Here is an 11,983-nt window from a genome sequence, read left to right on the forward strand (position 1 = left end):
AACTCCTCCCTACCTTTCTAGGATTACCTCCTACCTTGCTTCCCATTCTTGCTTCCGGCCTAACATTCTTGGCATTCCTTTGGTTGCTATCCCTAATACTCCCAAGTTCCTGTCAGCATTTTGCTCCTGTAGATACACACCTTTTCTCCTCTTCCTGTCTAGAGGTTTATGTTCCCTGATTTTTTGAGGCTTTTATAAGTTGTTAATTTTATTATAGTCATATTTGTTCCCACAGTTGACATCTTTTATTATTATTTTTTAAGATTTTATATATATATATATATATATATATATATATACACACACACACACTGTTGCTGTCTTCAGACAAACCAGAAGAGGGCATCAGATACTATTACAGATGGTTGTAACCAATGAGCCCTCTCTTCAGCCTGTATTATTTTTTGATTTTGTAATGCACAAGATTGTGTTAGGTTTTCTGATGCCTTTCCTTAGAAAAGTTTATCAAAATTCTTAAGGTTTAAAAATAACTTGGCTTTTACTCCTGCTAAGGTATACTCAGCACAGTAGAAATGTCTACCAATTGATCACTTTATTAAAAAATTCAAGGTATTAATATTAATACACTTAACTTGATTTCACTAATTCCCTCATTTACCTAAAGTACAAAATGGCTGTTTACCAGCAGACTGAATTTTAAACCAAAATCTTATCCAGTAGCTATGACTTTAACCCAGAACAAAAGAACACTATGGGAACATAGTGTATCTAATTCCCCCTTTTTGTTTCTTGATTCAGGGGTTGTATGTGCAGCCCTGGCTGTCCTGGAGCTTCTCTGTTCTAAGCTGGCCATGAACTCAGGGATCCACCTGTCTCTGTCTCCAGGGTGTTGGGATTAAAAGTGTGCACCTTTAATGTAGGCCTGTAATATAAGGTATGGGTTTATGGCCAATGTTGGTCTTGAACTAATGGCGACATTTTCTTTTCTTTTCTTTTTTTTTTTTTGGAGCTGGGGACCGAACCCAGGACCTTGTGCTTGCTAGGCAAGCGCTCTACCACTGAGCTAAATCCCCAACGGTCTTGAACTAATGGCAATCCTCCAGCACCATCCTCCCAAACCTTCAGTTTTACTGTGGTTGTCTCACAGTTCTTGGATTGACAGCACTCTAGCTAAGCACGTTACCATGGAGCCCAGTCTCCCCACCCCAAATTAATTTTTGTCCTTTTTTTTTTTTTTTAACCAAAATCTATGGCTTTCTGGTTTCCTGGAGCTGAACTCCTTACTTAACAAGGTATAAACTGACTTTGTCTGTAGTTGTAGAGGAAGAATGCCACTGTTGGGAAAGTGTTCTCTAGAACTATCCAGTTTTAGTTTCTTCCCTCATTCCTGTAGTTAACGGAATGTTACAAGCTGGGGGGGAAGTGCTGTCTGCTCAGCCTAGGATTTTGCAGTGTTCCACCTGAATCAGAATCTCCTACAGTGCCTGTTAAAGCCAGAGCCACCGGGGGCACACACGAGCTGGCTAAATTAGGGGTCCCGTGTAGGCATTAACCCAACATTCATCAGTGACACCTGTGCAACTGATGTTCTAACTATTCAGTGTATTAGTTCACTTAATTCTCTTAGGTCTTAAGTAGGCACTACTCATAGCCACTGGGGTTTTAAGGCAACCTGGCCTTGAACTGTTAAATATCCCTGCACAACTTCTAATCTGGACATTTCCATTTCAAGTGCTGGGATTATATGCTGATCCCATCAAGTCCAGTTTAAGAGGTAAGCAGGACTGACCCCAAGGACTTCCTGGAAACCAGGCACTATACTAAAAAAATAAAAACTACACCCTCAGGCCCCACTGCCCAGGTTTTCCACAAAAGAACAAAAACAGAACAGAGGAACACAGACACCAAGTATTTTGATTAAAGTCATAGCTACTAAACTAAATAAGACTTTGGTTTAAAATTCAAGTGGTCGAATCAGCTTGCTGGTAAAGTTATTCAAGAGATGAAGAAAATGAAACTCAATTTACTCCAGAGTCACCCAGCAAACTTCTAAATGCCAGCTTTTCTACTTCATCTGAAAAGGAGTTAAGCTCTTTAGTCAGCAAGGCTGGCATGACATCCTGTGATGCACAGAAGTTTTGTGATTTGAAAAAGTTAATTCTCTCTGCCCCCAATCTCATTTTCAAAATGTGGCTAATAGGGCCAGTGAAATGCATGCATGCCAGCTGGAGCAGGGTACCGTGGTGCCTTCCTCTATGCTTTCTGCCTTATTCCCTTGAATAGTTCCCTTACTGAGCTGGAAGCTTGCTTTTGGCTAGGCTGGCAGGCCAGTGAGTTCTAGGGATCCACCTACCTATTTCTACTTCCCAAGACTGGGGTTATGGGCACAGATAACTGCTTTTGTTGTTGTTTGGGACTGAAACTCAGGTCTGCATGTTTGTAGTACAAGGGCCCCAACTCACTTAATCAGCTCAACCTCGAATTGTATAGCCTCTACATCTGTGACTAGTACAACCGCATCATCTTTTTTACTGTAAGGATGCATATAGTACCTGTAAACTTAAAATTCTCAGCAAATCGAGAATCAGCACAAACAGCAACCACAGCCAATCACCAGCAGAGGGAATATGGGATCTCCATCTTATTTACCATAAAGAGAATTATTAAAAAAAATACAATTGATGTAACTAAGGCATCTTTTCCTTTCTGTCACATTTAACCAAAGCTGCCTTTTACCACAGATGCAATCGACTTTAACATCAAACACACATATACAAATATTCTGCCCCAGGAGTTACAATTATAATTGAAACCTGTTGGTTACTTTTGCATGCTATTTTACAAAACCCATGATTGTCAAAGGTATATTCTTCCCATATGAAAACTTACATAAGTGTCCTAAACTGGGAAAATCTTCTAGGCTAACATTTGCTAAAATATTGGAATACTTCAACACAGTATTTTTTTTTTAACCCTTCAATTATAATTCTTAATAGGACTTTAATGGGCAAATAACATAGTAACCCAGGGCTGGAGACAGCTTATGAGTAGTTATGCACGGGCTCCAGGTTTAAATTCCCAGCACCCAGTACAAAAAACCAACAAAAAACCCAAAGCAACAACCCCATTTCCCTGTTGAAAAATTTTAAACTTAAAAATTAGTTATCACACACAAACAATCACATTACTGCAAAAACACTTTTATTGACCTACGGTAAGTGGCAAAAGCTAGGCCTAAGAGCAACTTTACTTAAGCTTAATGCTCTTTTTAACTCCAGCGCGAATGCCAGAGAGTTCACCACTATACCGCTGTTCTTCTCTACGAACTTCACGAACCTGGCCTCGTCTTCGGATTTTGGCTCTTCGGAACTTTTCCCTATGTTTGACTCTGGGATTTCTATCAATCTTCTTTCTCCTGGGTGTAAGTCCCCTATTTTTGGCGATCTGGTAGGTAATGGCTCGCTTGGCGTTTTGCTCTTCAAGAGCCTGTTCTTCAGCACTATTTTCTTCTTTCTTTCTCTTCAACTCTGGCCTGTCTTCCATTTCCTTGTAGAACTCTAGTGCAGCCTCATCAAACTCAGGCTCTTCAGTCAGGTCAGCGTTAACATCAGTCTGCTTTGCAGACTTTGGCTTGGTCTTGGTTAATTTTGCTTTTGGATTCAGGTCTTTCTTTCCAGCACCCTCCTTGGCTGTGAGTAGGTGACGGATTTCGGAGGACAGTTTCTGATCCACAACTGAGAGCTTGTTGATCAGATTTCTGTAGGTAACAAGCCTTTCTATAACAGGATGTCCATGTGCGGGGACTCTCCTGGCTTTTAAGATCAAATAAAAACTGATGTTGGCGCAATAATTCAAGTAGAGGTTATACTTAGTCTTCAGGTACTGGCTTCCTTTTCCAGGCGGAATGACCCCCTTTTCCACCAACTGTATCAAAGGCTCTAACTCATCCTTCACTTCTGTCAACTTGACTTTGAGGTCTTCTATCAGTTCTAAGAGCTCTGGTGACTCTTTCCTCAACATTTTCAGCTTCTCTTTTACCGAGACTTTAGCCAAATCCTTCACAACCCGAGTCTCAGCTTCGTCTACTTGTGGCACGGGTTTTGCAAAGGCCTCCACCCAAGCGACTCCAAAATCATCCTCTTGCAGGGCTTGGGTTAAGCGCCGCTGAATTACCTGTGCCTCCTCTTCTTCCTCTCTTTCCTCCTCTTCTACTTCTTGCTGACTCTGACGGCCTCGGGATTTGGAACCGTAGTCTGTATCATAATAAAGCCTTTTTCTCTGACCCCAGGACAAGCTGGGATCCACAGAGGCCTCAGCCTCACTCTGTACGGAGCTCCCACCATCATCATCTTCGCCATCCTCCTCCTCCTCGGAACTCTCTCCATCTTCGTCATTTTCATCGTCAATATTTAGAGGTAGCACCTCTTCCTCCTCATCGTCATCCTCCTCCCCACTCTCGACTTCGTTCCAGCCCTTAGCCAGGACTGCCCGAGATCGCGCTTCATGGAACTCATCTACCTGGTCTTGGTAGTAGCTGGAGTCCCCTGGAGAAGGCGGCGACCCTAAATCGTCCTCATTTTCGTCCGTGGCAGTGCGACCAGCCTTGGCCCGCACGGTGGCCCACTGGGCCGCTCCACGCCGCCGTGATCGCTTCACCATGGCTCACCAGCGGTCTCGGGTTCCCCAGCGATGCCGCGATTTCCGCCACTTCTGATGTCCGCGCAGAAACGATTCCAGCAACCGGAGGTTTTCAGCACCACCACGCTCCACGCCACACAAGTTGGTGAATACCGGATCCCAGAGTCTGGGAAAAGCCCATTTCCTTCCGCTCCCAGGGTGCTCTTCGCACAGCGGCGAGCCTGAACTTCCGCTCGCCCTCGGAAGCGTAGTCCCGCTGTGCCTTTCTAAAAGCAGTCGATTCCGGCGAATTAAAACACTTCCGGATAGGAACGGCAGGCTAAGGACCTTCCGTTCCGCCGAGCCTTTTGTGGCGACTTCCGCGCTCTCTCGCGCGAGTTCCGGCGTGGAGTCGAAACCCGTCAGCGTCGCTGCGAGACAGCCTGCGGCCGACAGAGGGCGCTGGGCCTCTACGTCTCCATGCGTCAGCAGGGCGCCCAGTGAGCTACGCTAGACAGTTTCCCAGCTCTCGGTTAGTTTCTTCGGTCCTCCCGAGTGGAAGTTTGGTTGTTTCGTTTTGTTTTTTTGGTCTGTCTTGACTTCTGAAGCCGGGCCTCGCCATGTTGTCCAGGCTAGTCTCAGCCTCCCGGCTTGGTTCTTTTCTCTGTTTCTGTCTGGCGGTTGCTACCGAAACAGCGGGGTTTTTGTCTGGCGGGGTTTCTGGGCCCCGCACGGCGAGTGTGTGCTTTTAGGCGAGCCGAGGGCGGACTTTGGCGGTTTTCTGAGGGCAGCCCCCCATCCCCCGGGAAAAGGAAAAAGACGCGATAGTGTTCTTCTGCTGGAACAGTTTTCGCTTTTCTAGACGTTCTGGAAAACACTGAAGCTGTCAGCGGTGGACCGCCATTAAAGGACAGCCCCCCTCCCCCGCCCGCCGGTATAGAATTGGATGGCAGTACTTAATAATCATTCATTGTTGTGTTCTTCAACATTGGTCAAGCACCAACATGCCTGGCAGCGTGTTAGGCTCTGAGAGAGAAATAATGGCCAAAATAGATGATTTTTCCGTGTTTGGAGACCTTGTGGTCTAGGAGGGCAGAACTAGGAGGGCAGAACTCAGTCAAATGGGAGAAATGACTGCTGGAGCTCACAAGACCATTGTTAGCCAGCGTTCAGTGCTGGGATCCCAGCATAGGCTTTACATATGTTTTGAAAACAAGAGTACGGGCGGGCGAATAGACTCCTTCCATCATGCGGGTCTGAGGGATCGAACTGTTGTCAAGCTTAGTAGACAGCGCCTTTACCAGCTAAGCCATCTCAAATGTGTGTCTTGTTATGTGTCAGCGTCCTTATTTAAAAGGATATACAAAGTCGCGATTATACACACCACATGGGGCCTTGTCTTATAAAATAAGACAGCAATAAGTACAACTATCCAAACAGACACAGGCACGCACGCATGCATAGGCTCGCGCGATCATAAAAGGATTTAAAGACCCGAGGGTGATTTGCCTGCTACTCCCCTCATCGCCACAGTTGACTCCAGGTCCATGTCTCCGTTCTCACTGCTCCCTGGGTGATAGGACAGATTAAAGAAGATAGCCTTCCCAGATGGAGAAGGACAGTCTTTGTTCTTTGGTTGAGGGAATATGGATAGCTATTTGCTACATTCTCCTGCTAGAAACTGTAAAACAAACAAACAAACAAACAAACAAACAAACAAACAAACAAAAACTCTCCAAAAGGGTTTACCATTTCTGTTCAAAATCAATGGATTTGTGTTGTATTCAAAACAGTGTGAGGGCTGGAGAGATGGTTAAGAGCACTGACTGTTGTTCCAGAGGTCTCGAGTTCAAATCCCAGCAACCACATGGTGGCGCACAACCATCTGTAATGAGAGCTGACGTTCTCTTCTGGTGTGTCTGAAGACAGCTACGGTGTGCTTATATATAATAAATCTCAAAACAGCTTGAAAAATCCTCTAGTTAACCTCCTACCCCAAGTTTGGTACAGAGGAATGTTCAATTTGTTTAATGAATATGTTCAATTTGTTTAAAGAGTATTTCACTTCGTATCCTAGGTGCTATATAAAGCTTAGGGGATGATGTATACACATGTAAGCATCTCCGAGACATAAACTGAACTAGAAAGGATTCAGTAGTCATCACTTTCAACTTTAGTTTAACATATTTGGAAACAGACTCGCAGACAATTTTAACTAGGGAGTCTGCTATAGAAATCAGAGCCATAAAATCCTGCACCAGGATTTTACATCAAGAAAATCCATTAGAGTTGGTTCCTTGTGCACTAGCTGACGCCCATATTGATTTGAGCATCATAGTAGTCTTAACAGTATCATAAAATGACAGTTCTAATTCTTTAATAAAATGTTTTTCTTATAAGAAGAGAACATTAATATATCTTTCAGAAAAGTGGTATTTTAAAGTATACAATACCTTACGTGCTCAAGGGTGTCTGAAACCTTTACAAGCCCTTACCCAGTTTTAGAAAACAGGGTTTCCTTATGTAGCCTTGGCTGCCCTGGAACAAGCTCAGTAGACCAGGCTGACCTCCAACTCAAAGAGATCTTTCTGCCTCTCTTCCTGAGTGGTGGAATTAAAGGTCTGAGCCACCAGTGACCAGCTAGAAAATACAGTTTAATGAATAGGATGTGGTTAGAAACACATGTTCTGATAATAAGCATAAACCTCATATTTGAATTTACATTTTCTTTCTGAAAAAAGATGTATTTGTTTTATTCATGTGAGTACACTGTAGCTTTTTTTAAGAGAGCATCAGATCCTATTATAGATGGTTATGAGCCACCATGTGGATGCTGGGATTTGAACTCAGAATCTCTGGAAGAGCAGTCGGTGCTCTTAATCACTGAGCATCTCTCCAGCTTCCCTTTTTTTTAAAGGCAAAGTGAACAAAAATTATTAAGGAAAAGTAAGGAAAAATTGAGAGTGGCATCCTTGAATGTAAAGTTTAGTAGACACGACATTAACTGCCTGTGGTCTATGATAATAGCAAGTTCTAATGGCGTGTGGGCTGTGACACACATTGTGTCATTCTGTGTTCAGTTTATACTGCAGAAGAGCCAAAGGCAAACACAGAGTCATCAGATAGAAAAGTAGGGCCTCACAAAGCTCTTCACCAGGTGCAGGACACTCGGATCGCACTGGGGCTTAAAGATCATTTCAAGAAACTGGGGCTATAATAATACTATATTAAAATTTCCACTAACTGTGAAATCGTTTTGTGTTCTGTTCATTTTTATCTCAAAGTATGTGAAATCTTAGTCATATTTTGATCAAAATGCACACATTATAGGTAAGTTAAAAACTATTTCAAATATTTTAAATGTGAATGACTAAATTAATATTTTAATTATTTAATTATTCTTTTAATAAAGAATAGCTTTCATTCCTATTATTTTTTGTATTCCAGTAGTTCCATTATATATTTCTCTAAGCCTGATATTAGGGTTACTTACCATTTAATTGAGAATTTTTTTGCAAGAAAATTATATTTCTGCCAGAAGTACTGTAGTCCTATTAGAAGGGGACTTAGGCAGGAGGATTTTGATTTTTAAGAACATCCTGTTCCATACTATAAGTTCTAGGCTACACTGGCCAGTGTATTATAGGGCCAGACCCTATCACAAAGCAATTTTTTATTCCTGAAAATAAGATTGATTTAAGTGATGCTAGAGAATGTAAGCCCATGTCAACTAAAAAGAAAAACATGAATTCCCAGAGAAAATGAGCAGCTATTAGAAAACACTTGGGTTTTTCTTTAAGTGGAAAAAAAAGTTATTTCATGTGTGTAGGTGTGCACTGTGGTACATGAGTTCTAGGGATCTAACTCAGGTCGTCTGTCAGGCTGTCTTTCCTGCTGAGCCATCTTACTAGTCTACAGTTCACTTCTGTATCTGTGGAAGCTACAATTATTCATTGCCTTGAAAGTTAATTACATTATTTTGATGTCCAGGAGTTAGTAAGATAACTCCTTTTTTCTTTATAAGACATTTACAGTGTTTTCTCACAGAGCATAGGGTTTTATGAATGACATTTGAGAGCCTAGATAATGCTAGGATACTTACTTCAGGGAATGTGTTCTGGGTTGTGAAAGTATTGTCTTACTCCTAGACTCTATTGTATTGGACTAGTGAAGTAATAGTAAAGTCATGATATATAATGTTACCAGTCATTGCACGTAACAGATTCTGCCATATCTATGTTTTTCTTACCTTTTTAGATGTATTAATTTACTTTACATGGAGAAGCCTTTCACCTGGTACCCTGTGATGGCCAGAAAGGGGTAAGAGGTGTTGGAGACTCTGAAAGTGGAGCTGTGGATGTCTGTGGGCCAGCTTGTGTGTGCTAGGAATCAAACCTGGGTCCTTTAAAGAGCAACAGGCACTCCAACAGTGAATGGGTCATGTGTCTAACATCACTTTTGTCTTTGTATATTTGCTTTTGTTTGGAGACAGTCTCCTAACTTGCCACGTATCGCAGACTGGATTGACTCCTGGCTCTGCTTGCTCTGCCTCCTGAGCACTGAGATTAAGGATGTCTGACACCACAGCCACATTCTTATTTATTTTTGATTATGTCATGTATGTAGCCTAGGCTGGCCTTGAATTTGTGATTCTTCCACTCCAACCTCTTGGATGAAGGGATTAAAAATATTGGGGATTTAGCTCAGCGGTAGAGCGCTTGGGCCCTGGGTTTGGTCCCCAGCTCCAAAAAAAAAGAAAAAAAAAAGAAAAAAATATTTACTGTCATGGCCTGCAGTATAGGCTTTTAATTTTTTATAATAATTTATAGTTGAATGGTGGAATATTAAATATGGTTTTTATGAACATAATATAATAGTTGAATGAATATTTATTTATATCCCAGAATTATAGACTAGTTTCAGAAGATTGAAGTTATCAAAAGTAGTTTTTATTTACTTTCAATGAGGTAGTGACAGTAATAATAATGGCTGATATAAGAATGGTAGGGAATGTATAGTCAGTGTAGTAACTGTGACTTACTGAGACACACCAATATCACACAGGTCACTATTTTTGGAACAAAAAAAGAAAGAAGGATTATTTTTAGGCATAAGAAAGAAAATGGAGGAGTTGAAGTGTAGTTTCCACTGGCTTCTGTTAGAAACCACTTATTATGAGCTAATATTGATAGAAACCTTTTGCAAATAAGGTCTGTATCTATTTTAAGTCACAAAAACACCTAGAAATGAGCTGGAAGTGTGACAGGAAACTCCCATGGCAATGTGTGGTAGGTGTTGAAAGTTAAAAGCTTGTGTCTTTGGTTTGATTGCCTGAATGACAAAATGAAGAGCTGCTTTGACTTTTTTCTTTTCTTTTTTGAAATGGTTATATGTAGCCTAAGATGGTCCAATACTCTCTAGATAGCTAAAGATGACTACGGAGGTGTATAGGCCTGTGCCACCATTCTCAGTCTTACCGGGTACTGGGGACTGAACTCCAGCTGTATCCATCCAGGGAACTATGCTCTAGATCTAATCTCTTCTGATTCTGTACAAACAAGCAAACAAAACAGCCTCTTCATCCTTCACTTAACATACAGGCCCCCTTTCTCTACCTCTTATTTTCCCACTTGTCTTGTTTCCTAGTTTGCACTGGAAGAACTGGAACCCTCAGGTTATAGAGGGAGAGGACTCGGAAACTATCAGTGATGCCCAGTATAGTGACAGACATGTGAATAAACGTGAGCATCGGCTATGTCGTCTTCCTCTACTTTCCAGTTGGGAGCCTTGGAAACCATTTTTAGCAATTTAGTATGTTTGCAGTACAGGCAAACACCAGAAAGTGTAATTTGAGGATTTTACTCTGAGATTGTTCTGTTGTTCCCTCATTAGTTAATTTTGGGAAGTTTCTTTCTTTCTCTCTTTCTTTCTTTCTTTCTTTCTTTCTTTCTTTCTTTCTTTCTTTCCTTCTGTCTGTCTGTCTGTCTGTCTGTCTGTCTGTGATAAGATAAAAGCATGTACTTATTTAGTTATTAGTCTTTTTTGTGGCACTGGGATTGAATCCAGGGTCTTGCGTGTGCTGTACCAGTTCTACCACCGTGCCCCCCCCCCATCACTGTAGATTTAACGCCGTGGCATTGCAGGCGGATACTTCCTGTTATCCTGGGTTCGAGCCTCAGGATTTACTCTGTGGAAGGAGAAAGTGATTCCTGGAAGTTTTCCTCTCACACACTCACACAGAATAAGAAAGAACCATTTTTTTTTCTTTTTTCTTTTTTTCAGAGCTGGGGACTGAACCCAGGGCCTTGTGCTTGCTAGGCAAGTGCTCTACCACCGAGCTAAATCCCCAACCCCAAGAACCATTTTTTTTTAAAATAAAAAATTGTCTACTTACTGTAAATTTTTCCTTTCAAAGCACTTTTGTTTATCCTAATTGGTGTATTAGAGCATTCCTTCATACTATGATTGTTACCTAGTACACTGTTCCAGTACACATTTAAAATAGAAAGAATGTATTACCTAAGTGTTTACTTTTAGGTCTGAGTAAATTTCTAATATTCTGATATTGTATCAGAAAATGTATTTTATGTTGATAATGAATTGAACCAGGTAACCAAATATGCAGTACAATCATTTATAAACACCCAAATTTATACTCCTATAGAATGTTTTAGCTTTCTACAGAACTGTTTTATATAAGGATTTATATGTTGAAATAAATGGAGTATAGAGTCTCTGAACTCTTCTTGACATACTGAGATTTACTTCCTTGAATGGTCATGATTTCTCTGAACTCCCAGTTTGCCAATGATATTACAGTCTTCACCTGGACTGCATTCATCCCTCTTGTGCCTGATTTCTACTAATTTTTTACCCTTGGCTTGTATCTCACTTCCTCTAGGAGGCCTTCTCTAACATGAATTATTCCTCCAGCCTACAAATCTGTGTTTTACCATAATGAAAATATCACAATTATCTACTATGCTGTATTTGAGTCTGATTAAAGGTTATAATTTTTCCCTTTCAGTCCTGCCGTGTATAATAAATGCCAATGTATATTTAATGAGGGAAAGACGGAGAAAGCAGCTTTGGCCTTACTGCTAGCACTCTGTTTCATTTGTTTTAAAGAGAAATTATTTTAAATGAAGACATGTGCTTGCCCCGACTATACAAGAAAATTCTGAGCCCCAAATTATTATAGCTCTCTTATTGCTGCTATAATAATGACCACAAACCTCATGGTGTAACGATTCAGCCAGCAGAAGTATGAACAACACAGGGACCTCAAAAGAGCAGCTGTAGACAGAGACACAGGACTATGGGTTCACTTCAGGAATAGATAACTCTTATTTCCCAGGCACATTTTGTATATTGTTTAGCTTGCTCCTGGAGATGGCTCTGCAAG

The 11,983-nt window shown here is 41.3% G+C and overlaps 1 protein-coding gene across 1 annotated transcript; it reads right to left on the bottom strand.

Annotated features, from left to right (window-relative positions):
* Positions 1–3,145: 3,145 nt before the first annotated feature.
* On the bottom strand, positions 3,146–4,800 carry Utp3 (UTP3, small subunit processome component). Its single transcript, NM_001012036.1, has one exon. It carries the CDS (start codon positions 4,618–4,620, stop codon positions 3,208–3,210), a length of 1,413 nt encoding a protein of 470 aa, NP_001012036.1. The 5' UTR covers positions 4,621–4,800; the 3' UTR covers positions 3,146–3,207.
* Between the last annotated feature and the right edge of the window lie 7,183 nt (positions 4,801–11,983).

Source organism: Rattus norvegicus, chromosome 14 (assembly GCF_036323735.1).
Source record: "Rattus norvegicus strain BN/NHsdMcwi chromosome 14, GRCr8, whole genome shotgun sequence".
In the NCBI taxonomy this organism is placed as follows: domain Eukaryota; kingdom Metazoa; phylum Chordata; class Mammalia; order Rodentia; family Muridae; genus Rattus; species Rattus norvegicus.